At 38.8% G+C, this 18,142-nt stretch overlaps 1 protein-coding gene across 1 annotated transcript; it reads right to left on the bottom strand.

Annotated features, from left to right (window-relative positions):
* Positions 1 to 147: 147 nt before the first annotated feature.
* On the bottom strand, positions 148 to 16,551 carry LOC130417712 (integrin beta-1-A-like). The gene is given in 17 exon segments (XM_056743430.1): positions 148 to 1,567; positions 3,074 to 3,240; positions 3,575 to 3,807; positions 3,985 to 4,043; positions 4,046 to 4,206; positions 4,337 to 4,575; positions 4,664 to 4,866; positions 5,152 to 5,292; positions 5,374 to 5,463; positions 5,573 to 5,668; positions 5,758 to 5,913; positions 6,271 to 6,509; positions 6,651 to 6,821; positions 7,285 to 7,504; positions 9,268 to 9,353; positions 9,878 to 9,938; positions 16,230 to 16,551. Coding segments are annotated over 16 exon segments (2,388 nt in total). The 5' UTR covers positions 16,230 to 16,551; the 3' UTR covers positions 148 to 1,501.
* Positions 16,552 to 18,142: the final 1,591 nt, after the last annotated feature.

Here is an 18,142-nt window from a genome sequence, read left to right as displayed (position 1 = left end):
ACCCCACCTGTAAGTCGCTTGGGATAAAAGCGTCTGCTAAATGTAAATGTTTTTTCAAATGTTTGTGTAGTATTGAAAAACCGAAACTAAGTTTTTCTGGACCAGAGTGGTTTACGTTGGCACAAACACATGACAATTACAATGAAGTCCAGTGTTTTCACTCTTCTTTTAATAAATAACTCCTAGAAACAAAAGATTGTGACAGTTGGCATGATGCTAAAATGAGAAAAAAGGCACTTTAAAATACAGAGTCTGTGTAATGCTACTTTAAAAGATTAAACAATAAAAAAAGAGACAAAATAACAAAAAAAATCTGTCTCATAACACTGACATTTTCCAACAACAATCTAAACATTTGTTTGGGAAATGATGTTATTAAAAAGAAATTCAAACAAATATGAAATCCTAGAGTCGAAGAGTTGAAAACAGTTCATTAAAATATAGTTCTTGCACAGCAGACAGTAAATATTTGGCATCAGTGATAGTCATTAGGAATTGGAGACCTGAGTTCAATCTCTCGTGTTTTAAAACCTGAAGTTCCGTTCATGTGACTTTAAAGTCATGATTTTCATAATAAAAAGCTGATTGTTCCTTTCACAGACAATGATTAAGATGTCCCTTAAAATCTTTTTAGTGGTCACATAATAGATATGCTTTCAAGTCAAAATCGAAGATGCGATTGATAAAACAGATGCTCTGACCGGTTGTGAACAAGATATATAAAGACAGATACGTTTATGGTGATGTAATTAATGAAAAACTTAATACAATTCTTACACTGTCCAAATTTCTGATTTCTCAAATCAGTACTGTGCACTTACGATAGAAAGCCCAAAGACAGTAAGTACATTTCCATACAGATCCACACATTATAAATTGCACTCAAATCACTCAGAATTATGCATAGAAACACACAAGAAAGTCAAATGTGTGTCTGCATTAAAGCACCATGTACACAAACAGCAGTGGTCAGCGACATCTACCTACTATACAAGTGAGGACATGCTCCATCCACAATTTCATATGATTTCTGTAATTCTGTACCATCAAATAGACACAAACCTGTTTGAAATGATTAGGTAATGAGTGTCATACATTTACAGTGAACTGAAGGTATGACCATTAAGATTACAGGAAGCAATGCATTGTGTCCTTTTACTGTTGATATCTTTTGTTATTTCCACTCAACATCTCACCTACAAAACCTCATCTAACCCAACACGATTGGCGTTGACATTCAGAAAAATAAGGCACAACAGACTTGTGACTAAACCAAAAATTGAACATCGGAACCATTGTATAAGATTGCATAAAAAAAGTAAAAACTTAAGTTTATACATAATGTACAGTTTCATAACAATGCATAGAAAACAGATTAATAGATTACACAGATCAGTGCCAAATGCACAGACAAAGGTGATTTAAAAAAGAAAACTTGTGAACTCTCCTCCTTTCAATTGTTTTGCATACAGTGTTGCTTGGAGATAGACACGCATGTCCATTACTTGCCCTCATATTTGGGGTTCACCACCGTAGTCACAGCGCTCTTGTAAATGGGGTTCTCACCCTGAAATGAGAATTCAAAGAAACATTAGATATCACTAATATAATAAAATCATCTTCAGGTTAGAACACGTCATACCAAAACAGTAGAATCAGCTCACACAGAAAGTTCACAGAACCAGCAAACACCAAAACAAGAGAGTTATATACCCACAAATGCATTGCAGTTATCTTGTATATTCAGTGATTAAATAAATCTTCGCTATATTTGGAAACTTAATTAAACGATAAACAACTCTGGTTAAATTGCAGAGCACTGAGGGATGTAATTCAGAATCCTTCAGACGAATTTTTAAAGACATACATGGATTCATCTAGTTCACATAATTATTTATTTATTATGTCTTTTGTACATACTATGTTAGCACTGTAAACAAAAACACTCCTTATAATTAGTGGATTAGAAATCATCATTACATTATTATTTCCAAGCCATCTTGAGAGAGCGAGAGCGAGAGAGAGAGATGCATGCAGCAAAGAAGTGTACAGACTCAAAGTGTGACTCCTTTAGATCCATAACTTGGATTCTGGAAGTTATTAATGGGGCTCTTGTATATGGGGTTGTCTTGCTAGATAGGCAGAATGGAAAGAAAAGTTTTGGAAAGAAAGACATAGAACATTTGTCACAAACAGAAAAGAAGCAGAAACAAAGAAACATGATGCGCAGCTGCATCTTTAAATTGGCTTGACCTATATAATGTCATGGGATATTTCAACAGTACTGACCAAGAAACCTCCAACATACATTACCTTTAACACAAAAGCAAGCTCTAAATATAACTCTTTAAAGCAAACATTGAAGAATCTTTTTTAAATCATAACCTACCCTGTCAATAAAAGAAAGGAAATCACTGATTTTTTAAATAATTTAACTGTGTGCTTCAAATACAACCCATGGAGTGAATCCATAAAGTATTGCATTGTTGTGTTAGCACATTTCTAAGATTCCAGAAATGTAATCCTGCCAGTGAGCAGCAGATGGCAGTAATGATCACCCCCGGTGTATCACCAGCCACACCCTTACAGAATGAGGTCAGGCATCCCAACACAACTATCTGCTCCTTACTTTAAATGCTAAGGTCAAACTACTATGACATCAATATAACATATTAAATAGTTTGTTTCTAAAGTTCTTATAGCTTTTATTTCATATTCTTATATCTTAAATGCGTTCAATTTTTCTTGTTTCCTCGCACATATCGTTCTTCTTCGGAAGACATTTATCAAGCCATTAGAGTCACTCACTCTTTTGTGAGGCAGATATGCACTTTTTGAGTCCCTTATAAGATGATAAAATTACAGCATATAAAAATACAGTTTTTGTTTGTGTTTAAATAAAGAAAGGGAGACAGATTTTCCTGAAAACTTCCTGTACTATTTGGTTGAGAAAAAAACAAGACAGATTCCTCCAAGTAACTAATATTTCTATTTTGAATATATAAAATATAACTAATGCTATATCCTAAACAAATACCTGCAATTAAATAAAATGTAATTTCCAGAAACATACCGTGTCCCACTTGGCATTCATCTTCTCTTTCTCGAATTTGGCGAATTCTCTGCGGTCGTGAATAATCATGAGCAGCTTCCAGATGAGCAGCAGAGCTAAACCAATCAGAACGATTCCTGCGACCACACCAGCTACAATGGGGATGATGTCAGGACCAGACGGGCACTCTGTGAAAACAGCGCAAAGCATTATGGGACAAAGGGTATAGTTATAAAGCAATGAGTTTAAGATCTAATGGGATCATTTGTGTCCCTATCTATATGCTCGTGTGTAATGCTATATGCTAGCTAGCAGATATGTGCATGCACAATTTACACTCTTTCTCTTCCACTAAAACAGACTAAAAGTTACGATGACTCATCCTGCACTACACACATTGTTGTCCAATCAAATGGTCTCTGGAATAAAAAGTCCGTTTCGCACTAATGTTACCATCAACTGACTAAAAAGTGGCAAAAAATGGCTGTGACAACATGGCTAAAGCCTGTTCGCCTAACTTACCAAGCTCCTCTGCCACATGGACCTCAACAGTGCTGTCGTTTCTGGTAGCGTACGTGAAGAAGAACCAGCAGTCATTAGCATCTCGCTCTTTACAGTGATTGATGAAGGGCTTATCATTAGGCTGTGGAAGATCTTCCTTCTTCTTCACCATATTAAGACTGAAGTCTCTACAATCTTTCTCACATGCATCTTTCTTGTCACCGGTGCTAAATGCTCTGCACTCGACACAGTCCCTGAGGAGTAAAACAAAACAACGCATTTAGTTCACCCAGAGAAAATTAGGACTGTGTTCCTAAACTATAGCGAGCTTGTGTCGTATTGTGGGAATGTTTTATCATGAAGAACGGGATTAACAGAGCCAACATGAGATAACAAACATCATGACTTTGTGTGTTCTGCTAATAACTCACTTGTGTTCGCTACAAACTCCAGGGCAGGTCGGGCAGATTTCACATTTCTGACCCTGAACTTGGAGTCGGTACATTTACACACACCACACTCACAGGTGCCTCGACCGTTACACATTTGTTGGTTACTGGCTATACAGGTTGAGGTGTCCAGAGAGCAGTCACAAGCGCTGCCTGTGTAGTTAGCATCACATATACATTTCCGACACTCGCACCTACCGTGACCTGAAAAGTCAGATAAAAACGGCAAAATCACTTAAGGGTTAAAACTTGCTCTTTTGTTTCTATACCATTACTCTACATACTACATAGTAAGATTTTAAATGTGGCTCCAGAGACAAAATGATGTTTGTACCTCCACAGAGCTTGTTGTTGGAGCGGTCGCAGTTGAAGTTGTCACACTCACAGAACTTGCCGCTGTATCTCTCTTCTGGATTATCTCTTTTTTTGCACTCGCACGTCCCACAAACACAGTCTCCATTATTGCTGCAGATGTCCGTCCCGTTATCAATGCGGCAGTTTGCGTCTAAATCTTCAGTTCTCACTTCGTCTTTGCTACATTCACAAACCCTGCCAATGCGTCCCTCATTGCACCTGAAAATGAGGAGATATTACAGCCGGTTCAAGATGTGGATTTGGCCTTCGTGGGTACGTTTGTACATGCATGGATGGAATAAATCACCTGCATGCTCCACACTCCAAAGTTCCATTGCCAAAATGACACTCTTGGCTGTTTGGAATGCCTTCGACGTGACACTCGCATTCACAGATGAAGTTGAGGATGATCTCCACCTCCTCTGTGAAGCCTAGCGGTTTGATCTTTATTGTCTCAGATTTACCATTGGATGGACAACCCTTAGCTGTGATCGATACATCAAATGTCACCTATGAAACAAGAATCAAAAGGACACACATAGAAATAATAGTTTAGCAGATGATTTTCTACGTAGCAACTTAAAGGAACAGTTCACCCAATAATCAAAATTTTGTCATCATTTTCTCACCCTCACGTGGTTCCAAACCTCTATAAATGTCTTTCATCGTGTTCAGCAGAACAGAGACATTTATCCAGGTTTAGAACAACGTGAGGTCATTTCATAAAGGAAACTTTACGGAAAGAAACTAAATGTATTGAAATAGATGATGAAGTAGAACAAAAAAAAATCTCACCTCATCCCCAATAGAGATGTTGGAGCACTTTCTCCCATTTTCTCCGTTTTCGCTCACCCCATTCTTGCAGTGAGAAACATATGAGATGGACACGCCTTCAGGTAGCCTGCTGTTCTCCAGAATTACCTCAGAGGAAAGAGACTGAGAGACAGAAATGAAATATACTTAGTTTGATGCATATAAAAGTCATGCAGGGAAAGTTAAATAGGGGTTTCTACTCACATTATAGGCATCGATGATGAGTTTTATCACATTGCTGGAGTCTGAAGACAGCGTTCCCACCGCAGACTTTGGAATGAGTTCTTTCAGTTGCTGCATAGGGAAAAACACTTTTGTCAGGGTACTTTCATACCGTGTTGTATTGTCAAAAGAATTTACAGTCCGATTTGCTTTTCAATGCTTCCCGCGTATGTTTTTTTACCTGGTAAACAGGCAGGAACTCCTTTGTAATTGCAAAAATGGTCTGAATGTTGTTTTCACTTAATTTCTGAACCAGATGAGCAATGGATGGATAGTCCTAAAAAGCAGAGGAAAGATGAGACCTCTATGCACAGATTGTGGATGATATCTTAAGCAGTGATGCGTCATGGTATTACACACACTTACGTAATAATGGCTCATAGTGTACATGTTATCCTGCAGATGGCATTTTCCATCATTGGGAAGTACAATTCCACCCAGTTTCCCATCTCCAGCAAAGTGGAATCCAGCATCGGTGGAAAACACAAGCAGACGTGTGACGTTCCGCCAGCCGATCTGATTCTGATACAAAACACAATGTTAGTAAGTTCTAGCATATTTTTTGTAACTCAACCGATGGAGCACGAAAGGTAAAGGATTCGATTACCAGGGAACAAACACATATTGATAAAAAATGCACTGTACGTTGCTTTAGTTAAAGGATGTGCAAAATGCATTGATATAAATGCAAGACACACTATAATAAATAAACAAAAATACTTTCACAACTTAAATATCCAAATTAGCAAGGTTAGATTAGCACAAGGCTAAATGACTCTGACTTCTCTTAAGCTATTTCTTTGATACTTAAGTACTTTTCTATATTAATTATGATAATTAAACACGGTGGTTACGATATGTACTTGTGAGCAAACTTACTGCGCAGACCGCCACTTGCATGATGGCGTCAAACCCTCCCTCGGGTGAGTCCAGGTTTCCTGAGATGTGCTGTCTGCTAACAAGGTCATTAAACTTGGATCCATCTGCGGTTAGGCTCAGCACGTTTTTATAGCTGAACGGGCTGGTACAGTTTTGATCAGCTGAGCAGGGGTTTAGCAGCTTGGCTGGTGTTGTGCTGATGTATGGCATAACGGTTTTCTCCACAAAGGAGCCAAAACCTAGAAACAACATTACGAGCATCAAATCGAGCTGCAAAATCTGAACTAGTACAATGATACGATCATGCTCCTTTGGAGTAAAATGTAAATACGACGCTGCATGTTATAAATATGATGGAAAAATGCGTTGTGGTTCCTTACCAATCCTGAAGTCAGAGGTGATCTTTTGCATTTCAGTCATAAGATGTGTTCCCAAGTTTTTCACATTTTCTAAATCATCTTTCATAGAGAAACTGAGGTCCATCAGGTAGTAGAGATCAATAGGATAATCCTCGGCTCTCTTGAATTTTAGTGCAAACTTCTGAGCTTCACCTGGAATGACAGAAGAGTTCGCGATTAGTCCATCATTCCACATGACTTTAGCCACTATTATATGATGAAACGGCAGTTCTTCTCTGTAGAGTAACAGAGCGTTCACATTATAACTACAGTATAACTACAAAAAAGTATAAAAATTCACATCACAACTATAACGATAAAGATACAGAGTTCAATTTTCAATTTCGTTGGGATTACTTTCTGAGAGAACATCCAGCCTTTGCCCTCATATTTAGGAGAACAGACGTTCGGGAATGAAAACGAAAGCATTAGCAGCAGGTCATGAACAGTACATTCATTTTAGGCATTGTGAACACTGCAGCGCGCAAGCTTTAAATTAACATAACGTTATCATCATTGCTTGCTGTGTTGACTCCAATATAGTTAATGTAAAGTTACAGTGTAGTTATCGCTATAATGCAAACGTTTCTTTGCTCAAGATGCAAGTATGCCGTACCTGAGCGGAGCATGAGGCGGAGTTTTTGAGGTTGAATCTGGGTGATCTGATCTGGCTTCAGAGATCCTCCTTCTTTTTTGCGATTTGTTACACTTTGGTTCTTGAGGGTCTCAACATTTCCACGTGGATTTTCAATGCTAGCTTTATTACAGCCCTTTTTGAGCAGAGACTCCACCTCATCGCAGCGTGTGGACTTCTGCTCTCCCTGTTTTAGAAAGTTCTGCAAATAAAAAGTAGACAAAGAAAGACCATAAACAGGTGAAAGGGCAGACACTGAAATGTATCAGTTAGTTACTTTCCCAGATCTGGACTACAGGCCACTAATCTCTTTATTTCAAAATTTGAAATACTGTTTTTAAATAATTGCAATATTTTATTTTTAAATTACATAAGAAGATGATTTATTTTATAATCATTAATTATTTATCTTTGTATTAGTGGTGGGCATAGATTTTTTTTTAATCTAGATTAATCTAGATTAAAATGGCTCATTTGAATTCTGCCGAAGGCATTCAGAATATGTGTGCTACCCAAATAATGACTAAAAGTAAGTCTTTGAGAACGGGTGTCTCAAGCCAGGTGGCGCATTAGACCAGGGGCTCATCTCCTGTTTCCAAAATGCATCACAAACTGCTTGAGAAAGCTGTTCTACTATGATAAATAAATTATGTTCAATAAGATGTACTTGTGTTTACTTCCGCATTAGCTAAGGGATGATTTGCGTTTAGGTGGTACTTGAGACTGGAAGACGTCCCTACAGTACATTTACATTTAGTCATTTAGCAGACGCTTTTATCCAAAGCAACTTAAAAAGAGTGAGGGAGCAACAAGCGATATGTCATACAGGAGCCATAATACATTAGGTGCCAATACAAATTTATTGGTTTCAACTAAAGCTAGACCACTACCTGTTGAGAGAAAGTTTTTTTTTTTAAACCAATTCCGTATTGCACAAGGTGCAACAACCTTAGTCTTGTCGATGTTCCATTGGGAAGCTTCTTAAAAATACATTTTCCCTGAAGCAAACCCGGCGGCTTCAAAGCTGCATCCATGTTAGCACGTCACATTTGATGCGGTAATTTCACAGTAACGTTATGTTGTGTTCAGACCAAACGCGAGTGGCGCGTCAAGCGCGAGTGATTTACATGTTAAGTCAATGCAAAGACGCGATAGACCTACTTGCGGCGCGAATCGCGCGAATGAAGCCCTGGTCATGAGATGATGAGGCGGCGCGAATGACGAGAATTACGCGAGTTGAAAAATCTCTTTTTCGCCCCGTACAGTGCAATTCAGCTAGGTATACATCCGCGCTAAAATATAAAGGTGTAAGTCATCATAGCTTGTGTAGTATAGACCCAGCTCCCAACTCAACTCTGAGAATAGATTAACGGCGACTTTTTTTATTGCGCGATAAGTCTCACGTTAACGCAGCACGTTAACGCCGTTAACGGCCCACCACTAATATTTATATTTTTTTATGTTTTATTAATATATGTATTTAAATTATTAAATATTTTTTTGTTATAAATCAAGCCTCGTCTCTCTTTAACAAAGACTTTCCTGAGTACGCTTCCTGGTTTCTTTCATGTGGTCTGTGTAAAACATGATTCTCCCTTCCTGTCTGCCAAAATCTGAGCCACATGGAATGAGCAGACATGATCGCATAGGACACTGACTCACTTCAGCTACGAAGTATTAAGTCCCAATGAAATGACTCCGAGAACTCTGGGTAACAATCAACCAACGGAATAAAGGTGAGCTGAAAACTCAAAACAAACGTTGGTTGCGTTGGATGGTCTCAAAAACAAGTTTTGACTCTCGCCACAGAACCGTTTGTCCAATGACAGGATGTCCTCTGCAATTGTTACACACTTGAATAAACAAGTCATCCGACTACAGGAAATGCCTTGTAACATTTTTCCCTTAATGCACATAGCTGCAGGAGCAGCCATTTCCTTCTCTAATGGTTTTGTCTGCACTCACCACGTCTGTACACCATCCACACTTCTCTCCGGCCTGAATGCATTCTCCGCAGGACTGAGCCGAAGCCTTCGTGCATTCATTACCATCTGCGCACACAACAAAAACATCCATCACCATCATGACCTCGCCATCACGACACAGGAAATATAAAGGAAAGAGCATTTAATAACAGACACTGTGGGCAGCCATGTGCAATATGATTCTCTCTCACGAGACTCTTAATAAGACGCCTCTTCAGAATGCTGAAATGCTTTAGAGTGGCCATATGCTGTGGGAAGGTCATGTGAACTGTATTCCTGATGTCGTCCCCACAGCTTTTCATAAAGACATAATGCAATTCATGAGGTCAACATGAACCAGAATAGACCTCAAGATGTGTGCAATTCAGCGAAACGAATGATCAGTGCGTTCTTACAGTTTTATCGTGAATTCCACAGTGCTGCTTTATCTCACCGAGACATTCTTGGAAGATCTACGCAAATGTTCAGCAGATGATCTCGACAGTTTTTGAGGAATTTTTCCACAAATTATGCTTTTTCCCCCCGAGGACATGGAGCAGTTTAAATCAATCAAATGCATGGCTGCCTACGTCTTTACTTAAAATGCTTACCTTGTTGAGCGCTGCCGAGTCCGAGCAGAAGTGATATCAGGAGGAACACTCTCAGGTCCATCTGAAACAAGCAAAAGGACAATGATCAAATAACAACCAGCATAATATACAGTGAGATACAACTCTAAAAATCTGAAATAAGTTAATAATTAAAAAGTATCGTCATTTTAAGTATAGCCATAAGATTTCCATGTTGGTGCGTAAAGACAAAGGAAGATCCCATTCCAACACATGTTTGTGAATGTTTTCCGAACGACTCCTATATGACATTACATTTACATTCAGTCATTTGGCGGACGCTTTTATCCAAAGCGACTTACAGTGCACTTATTACAGGGACAATCCCCCTGGAGCAACATGGAGTAAAGTGTCTTGCTCAAGGACACACTGGTGGTGGCTGCTGGGATCGAACCAGCAACCTTTGATTTACCAGTTCAGTGGTTTAACCCACTAAACCACCATTTCTCCGAATGGCATCAGACAGCAAAGTTAAAGACTGACAGCATGAGCATGACAAGACACATCGAAACTGTAATAAAAATCGAACATTTTTCCTAAATACACATACAAATATAACTGTTGTATTGCTTAATCGTGAATATGAATATGTTTTCTTTGCAGAATTTGAGGTCTGAAAAATACAGAGCATCTTGTCTGTTATTTTGACCCCTTTCTCAAGCACTCTTTAAAATAAAGGTGCTTAAAATGGTTCTTCACAGTAATGCCATAGAAGAACCATTTTTGGTCCCCCAAAAAAACATTCATTCAAAAGTACTTTAAAGACCATCTCTTTCTTACTTTTTTAAAATCAGAAACACTAAAAACACTTTTTTGATAAAGACAGGTACGTCAGATACATATTAAATTAGAGGAAAGGGGGGTGTATGTTTGTGACTTAATGTTTAGGCAGATACGTGTTACAAGGTCACTTCCTGTTCTCCTAGCACAAATGCATAGCTGCAGAAAAACTTCCCCAAACACACCACTCCTAAAAGACTGGGAGACATTGAAACTGGTGTAAAGTAAGTTTTACGTTTAGTAAATAAAAAATTGCTATGCTAGGTAACATTCTAGTCCGTGCAAGCCAGACAAGTACACATATGGAGGGAAAGAGAGAGAGTGAGGGCGAGCGAGAGAGCAAGAGAGAATCCATCACCTTATTTGGGAAGATGTTAGATTTGCAGCTCCAATGAAACCACCACCTTACTAATGAATTAAAGACAAGGTTCTACAGTTGTTGAATGATCTACTGAAAGTTTGAACACCTGTTCCAAAGTGTGCCGATTCAACCTTATTAGGCATGAGAGTGAGAGCAAACATGCATAAACATCACAGTGTTATTTGGTTTCCAAAACAACACTACAGACACAAATGAGATCATTTCCACAAACCCAGCATGATAAACTTCAACACACAGGGTAACCCCGGCTGTTCTGAAGCAGAAGTTACATGTGACATGAAACAACACACTTGTATTCTACTGAAGCGCCAAATCTTTGTTGTAATCCAACCAAAGCAAACCCGACCGTTAGCCTATCTCTGCAAACACACAAGGAACAGTTTTGTAAACACTTGAAGATAAGCAATTTGATGGCTCTTTTCTACCATGAAAATAAGCTATTTGTATCTTGAGGGTTTATCTCCGTATACAGGCTGCTGGTGTTTATTCAAACCCTACAAAGAATATACATGCGTGTGTGTCTGTGTGTGTGTGTGTGTTTGCGCGTACAAGAGAAAGTGTACAGACAGTGGGGGAAAAAAATACTTTACAGTTCTTTATACTATTTATAACCATAGAAGGCAAAATTTGAATGGTAGTCAAAAGTGCACCAGAACTGCTCGCTTCCCTACATTCTTCTACATATCTTCTTTTGTGCTCAACGAAACAATGTTATTTAAAGGGATCATATGGCGCGAATACATGTTTTTCTGTGTCTTTCATGTGTTGTCCATGCATGTATTAGACACGTAAAATTGCAAAAATTAAAGTGATGCATTCTATCTAAAAGCGAATGCTCACCGTCGTGCCTGAAACGCCTTGTGTAACCACACCCCCACAAATCTACGTCAGTTCGTGGTATGATTTGACAAAGACCGCCCAAATGTATACGCAAGTAAGGTGGGTGTAACTGTCAGTACAATTGCTTTGGAACCTGATGTTGCAAATATGGTAAGAGGCACTACTTTCCATTCCATGCTTGCAGTATTTGACCAATCACTACGCACTGGTAAACTGGCCAATCATAGCACACCTTGCTTTTCAGAGCGATGAGCTGTGTTAAAAATCCACGCGTTTCAGAGAGGCGGGGCAAAGAGGAGATAATCTGACAAATAAAAAGTTGCTTATACTGTAATATGTCCATGCTGCTGAGTCAGACATGGAAGTTCCCATTTGAATACATGACTGGTGTGTTCGCACATGTTTTCCGGCTGACTCCTAAAGAAAAGAATGGGCTTCAGGATGACTCACTGGTGACTTAACTAACTCCACACATCACACAAACCACTTCCATTTATGTCCACTGAAGTCTATATCAAATCAGATTACACTTAAATCCTGTTAGGTCCACATTGACCAACCGGGTTTTACTCAAAGTATCCGATACTAGAGTCAAACACTGAACGAACAAATAACATTTTATTTTAAATCTAACAGAGATTTGTATGAGGGTTAGATTTAGAAAATCATTAGCCTGCTATGAAAACAATGTTAATCTACGACTATGAAACGCTTTAACTAGTACAGTGAAACAAATCTGTGTGTGTGTGTGTGTGTGAGACAGCTGGTTCTTGATCTTGAGAATGGTTCAGTCAATCTGTAACACAAAACAGTTGTGTAACACAATCTGTAGAGAAACAGAGAGACTGTGAGAGACAGTACTTCTCAATTTAGTCTGGTATATATTCCTTAAGGATACATTATGTTGGAGTCTTGATAATTCAGCCCTGAAGTCTGGGTGTGTTTCTAGATATAAATCTACCATAACACGCTCTTTGTTTCTTCATGTCCCCAAGTCCCACCCATAGTACACAGAAACCAATCAGATCACAGACAGTTGTCCTTCGGGTGACACATTCTCTTTGGTGTTCTGTTAACCAGCTACAAGTGCAAGTTTACATACACCGTCCTTCAGACGGATAAGAGTTTTCTGAAAGTAAAATAGGAAAAAATCTAAAGATTTTGTCAACATTTGGACTCTCCTGGTCCTAAAATCAATGCAAATGTTATCTGAAGCCTCATAAAGCCTATTTAAGAGTAACAATTTGCTACATTTAAAGGATAGATCACCCAACAATGGAAATTCCTTTATAATTAATTTGTCATTCCAAATCTGCATAACTTTCATTTGCCGCAGAACACAAAAAATATATATTTTGAAAAATGCTGGTTATCAAACAACACTGGACCCCACTGACGTCCATTGTATGTACACAACACCACCGTTTGACGTTACTCAAAATAGCATTTTGTATTCCAAAGAACAAAGAATGTCAGAGGTTTTTAATGACATAAGGGTGACTAAATGATGACAATTTGATTATCTTTAAGATGTGACAAAGCCATACGTCTGTCCCAACCTGACCCTAAAGTTTATCTCACAACTTAAAGGCAGACTGAGGACATGTGTCCTAAACTGTGTTTAAACAGGAATGTCTGAATAGCTGTTCTTTGTTATTCACTACCTGCTGATTCAAGTCAGTCCCAGGACAAACACACACACAGAGTGGCCCTTAACCCCACACAGCGTCCACAGCAGGACAGCCATTTCCTTAATTAAATGGTTGCTCCCTGCCCACCCACCCCCTTCACACACATGCACACTGCTGAGTGATGGACGATTATTTACAGAGAGAGAACGGGGAGAGTCCACCTCATAAGAGGCAGACAACAGTGAGGGCCTTGCTTATAGATTAAAGGTACAGTGTGCCATTCTGTAAATGTTAAAGGTGCTGTGTGTAATTTTTTTGGAAATAAACACAATATAATATACATTACTATGTCTTTGAGGTGTATAAAGACCTTAAATACTGAAGCGTTATGTTTTTCTTACCTAAGATTGAGATATTTCTATCTACATACACTGCGGGTCCCCTTGCATGGAAGTCGCCATGTTGTTTCTACAGTAGCCCTAATCGGACAAACTGCTCTACAAAGCGCTTTTCGTAAATATATGATTTTCTTTGGGAAAGAATTGAAAACTTGACAACACCTTTGTTCTGTGTCAGCCACCGTAGTGCTTCAAAAGGGAGGGTTGACATAAGCAATTTCAACTGTTTTCCCATTGAATATCGCAGTGAGGATAAGAAGAGCTCAATCCAATTTTCTCTTCCTTACATTCAACTGTGTATCTATTCATAGCGGACACATGATCTCTCTTAGCACCAGGCTTTTAGTGAACACTTTTTTTTTCTCCAGGTTACGATGACCAATCAAAGCCATTTTTTTTTTATAACCTACCACCCATCCCTTCTATTCGGTTTCGGGAAGGGAACATCCCTACTTCTCATTGTTAAAAGGTCATAACGTAAGGCTGACGGGAAATGAGTCAGAGAGCCAAGAGCCACATCAACAGAATCAAACACATTTTGATTCCGACTTCACGCTAATCTTTATAACCATGCAGACCCTCATCTTTTACAACAACTAATGAGGGTTAACCACACATCTGCTTATAGATGCCCAGCAAAACAGCTGAGCCAGAACACCCACATTAACAGGTTATATGAGAACATTCTCTGCAGTCTGCTTTGACATATGGCACGAGCAACATAACAATGATTATTAAAACAACTCAAGTGATTCTAATAGAGGAACATGACATTTCAGAAAAATGTTTGCGCTTTGTTCATCACAGCAAATTCATTTTATGTAGTGGTTCGTTCATATTATATAGTTGAGGCTTTTGCCCTTATTCAGATCCAGCTTGTGTCATATCAAGCTCACAAATAAGGAACCATATTACGGTTCACTCTTAATAACAGTCTTGCATTCAGATCCAAACGTGTGCGCACAAGCACAAACAAACTAGAAAGACGCTTCTATCAGATATTTTGTGATTCGTTCTGCTCACCACACAAACACACACTACAGAAATACACACTCTGTGCTGGTGGCGTTCTAAAATATTTGTCACTTTTGTGTTTTAAATAACGCAAAAGTAAGAGAAGTAAAGTTTAACATGATAAACAGATCTTTAAATGCTTACACACACAAATGTTAAGATTGCCATCCATTATGTTTGGCTATGAAAAAGGACAGCTGATCATAACATATTTTAATGCACGAGCACCCATAACCATAAAAATTTGACTATTAAGACTTTGTGTGTTCTATGTATCAGAAAAAGAAAAATACATGCCTAGTAGACAAAAAAGCTGTCCGCGCCTTCGCAAGGAAACCACGCCCCTTTGCATGGGAGGCCACGCCTCTTTACGGAAGGGAGTGAGATGCCAAAAAATAAACGTACCCTGGATGTGTAAGAATTCAAGTTCTCATACTTTTGACCCAATGATTTCTTTGACTTTATATACATTTAACACAGCACAAACAACATAATAATACAGTCCAACATCTTTAACTAAACTACAGGATTCACTCAAATGTAGCATACACTGAACACAGCTTTAAATCGAGGCAAACACAGCATCAATCTTTCACACCACCACTTAGTGGAAATATGCAGGTCGTGAGATGTTTAATGATGGTCCTCTGCGGGATGTTTCCTTGTAAAATTGGCCGAAAAGCATCTCGCAGCCCTGCCAGAGACTAATGCCAAAAACTCGTGTGTCTTTTTAACACGTCCCCCATGGCCGAATTTCATGTGGTATATATTAAACGCATCACAAACGAGGATTACTCAAACAGCACTCATGTTAATCGTTTAACTTCCCAGGACAGACACGTTTACCTAAGAAACTACCAAATAAAGCATTGTTCAGGGGCCGTGACACCCCCCTCAGACCCGCCTGGACTATCTCAAGTCTGAGTCAGAAGAATTACAGCAGATGTCCGGGCACACGAGACTCAACAGAAGATCCATGAAAGCAGACAGCAACTACAGAGACATCCCGAGAAAACACCGCCGTGGGGGATTGTTTGCACATGAGCTGATATGTGAATCACATTTTAGGGCCTCGGGGGCAAATCCACGTCTTCCCTTTGAAGCGAGATAGATGCGACATCCCCACCCAAAGTTCTCAACCAAAGATCAGTTTCTCGATCAAACGCAGAATTATTTTAATTCAATAATCTTAAAATAACTTCGAGCACAGGGAGCCCAAATAACACATGCTTGTGTTCAATTGTGACGGAAGTTTAGATTGTTTAAGTGTGTTATTTTGTTATCTTTACCTTGACACGTGTTCCCCGGCGATACAAGTTTCGTCCACTCCTTTAAACCCACATTTGCTGTGAAAATAAACCTCCAACAGCGGGGTCGGTCCTGGAGAGCAGCTGGTCGTCCGTGAAGTCTTTGTTACTCGTGTTAACAACGCCGTGGTTGACTGCGAATCAACAGCTGGTTACACTATAACCACCTAAATGACTTCAAACCAGAAAAGATTGTTTGATATATATAAAAATATGAGGACAAATGGCGAAATTATAAAGCGGGCAGTGAATCAAATTCGCACTTCCACGTTGCGGTTGATCTTCGGTTTGGATGGGTTAGATGTTGGGTTACATTGCCAGCCTCTATCCCTTGACTCCGCCCACAGGAAATAAAGTTAACACCCCAAACAGCGAGCAAATTGAATCCTGCAATATCTCGCTTTATTATTTAACCACACAAAGTCAATTAGGTCTTGATTCACATTAGATCAGAAAAAATGGACCCTTAAGAGACACTCAATAATCTGTAAAGACATATTAAAAGCACAACATTTGAAGGCACAATATAAAAACGCAAAAAGGAAACACGGTTTGTTTCCCTTTATCAATAATGCAAGAACACAGCATTGAATGCAAGAAACGTGTATCGTTTTTCACGTTTAATTAGATTGCACTGATGTTGTATTTATACTGTGTACTGTGTGGGAACAGATGACTATACATCCATATAGTTTCACAGACAGTGAGCTCCTTTGTTTACCCTTATGAATAAATCCACTTCACTTTGGTTTTACAGACGATCAAGGTCCAGCCAGAGTGGGCGAGTCTGTACTACTTCCGGTGCGTCCCGTTACTCACCTTGACGTCATCAGACTCGAGGTAATTGAGTGCAAATTACAACGAAGATCACATAGTCACTTCAAAAAGGAAGTCAATGTTTGGTTTGTGGGAATCGGGTTTAATTTTGACTATATAGTGTCATGGCGAGTAGAACAACTAAATAGAGTTTGTGAAGCTTAACAGAGCAATGTAACATTTGTGTTATTTACAACAACAACAAAGAAATGGATTTCTTGCAGGACTAAATGTGGCTTCAGTATCATAGTTGAAGCAAAAAGCTTTTGCATGAAAGGCCTGACCTTAAAATCAACGCCCGTAAGCAAACAGAAAGGTGTGAAAACATCGCTCACCATTTCCTGTGCTCACTTACCTCACTTTGTTAGGAATACAACATCATCTGTTTCAATATAGACAGCATGACATGATGCGGATTAAATTATTCAACTATTTGTTGTCATCTGAGTATCTATGTATTCACCAAATAGTCATATTATGTAAAACTGAGAAAATGTTTCATTCTTGAAGGAAACGTTAAAAGGTTTTTAATCATTATTGAGCGTTTACTAAAAATCTTAAAATAAATGTGAATGTCTAAACTGGATCTAGTTTAATGTTGCTGTTGATGGAACCGAGAAAGAATTCAGCATTCAGGACTTATGAGAACGGGATGGGGGTCACAGTGGACATGGTGCGCTCAGTGTTTGGCTATGAGATGAAACATGATCGTGATGATGATGAGATCATTACCAACAGTGCACGCTCAGTGACGTCACTGCGATTAATATTTACATTTACATTTATGCATTTGGTAGACGCTTTTATCCAAAGCGACTGACAATCCATTATCCTATACATTTTACATAGGTATTTGCAATCCCCTGGTTTAGAACCCACAACCTTGCGTTGTTAACGCAAAGCTCTTACCACTGAGCTACAGGAAAGCTATATTAAAATGTTAAATTAATATAAATTCTATAATGTTATACTCATAGCAGTTATTTTATTGGGTTTTGTGAACTTAACTGTAAATATGTATGATAAATAAATCTATTTTGTAGTTATTATCGCGCAGTGTTAATGTACACTCACACAGA

Source organism: Triplophysa dalaica, chromosome 3, assembly GCF_015846415.1.
Source record: "Triplophysa dalaica isolate WHDGS20190420 chromosome 3, ASM1584641v1, whole genome shotgun sequence".
NCBI classification, from domain to species: Eukaryota; Metazoa; Chordata; class Actinopteri; order Cypriniformes; family Nemacheilidae; genus Triplophysa; species Triplophysa dalaica.
Note: the sequence above shows the minus strand (reverse complement) of the source record. Positions and strands in the feature narration are given on the sequence as shown.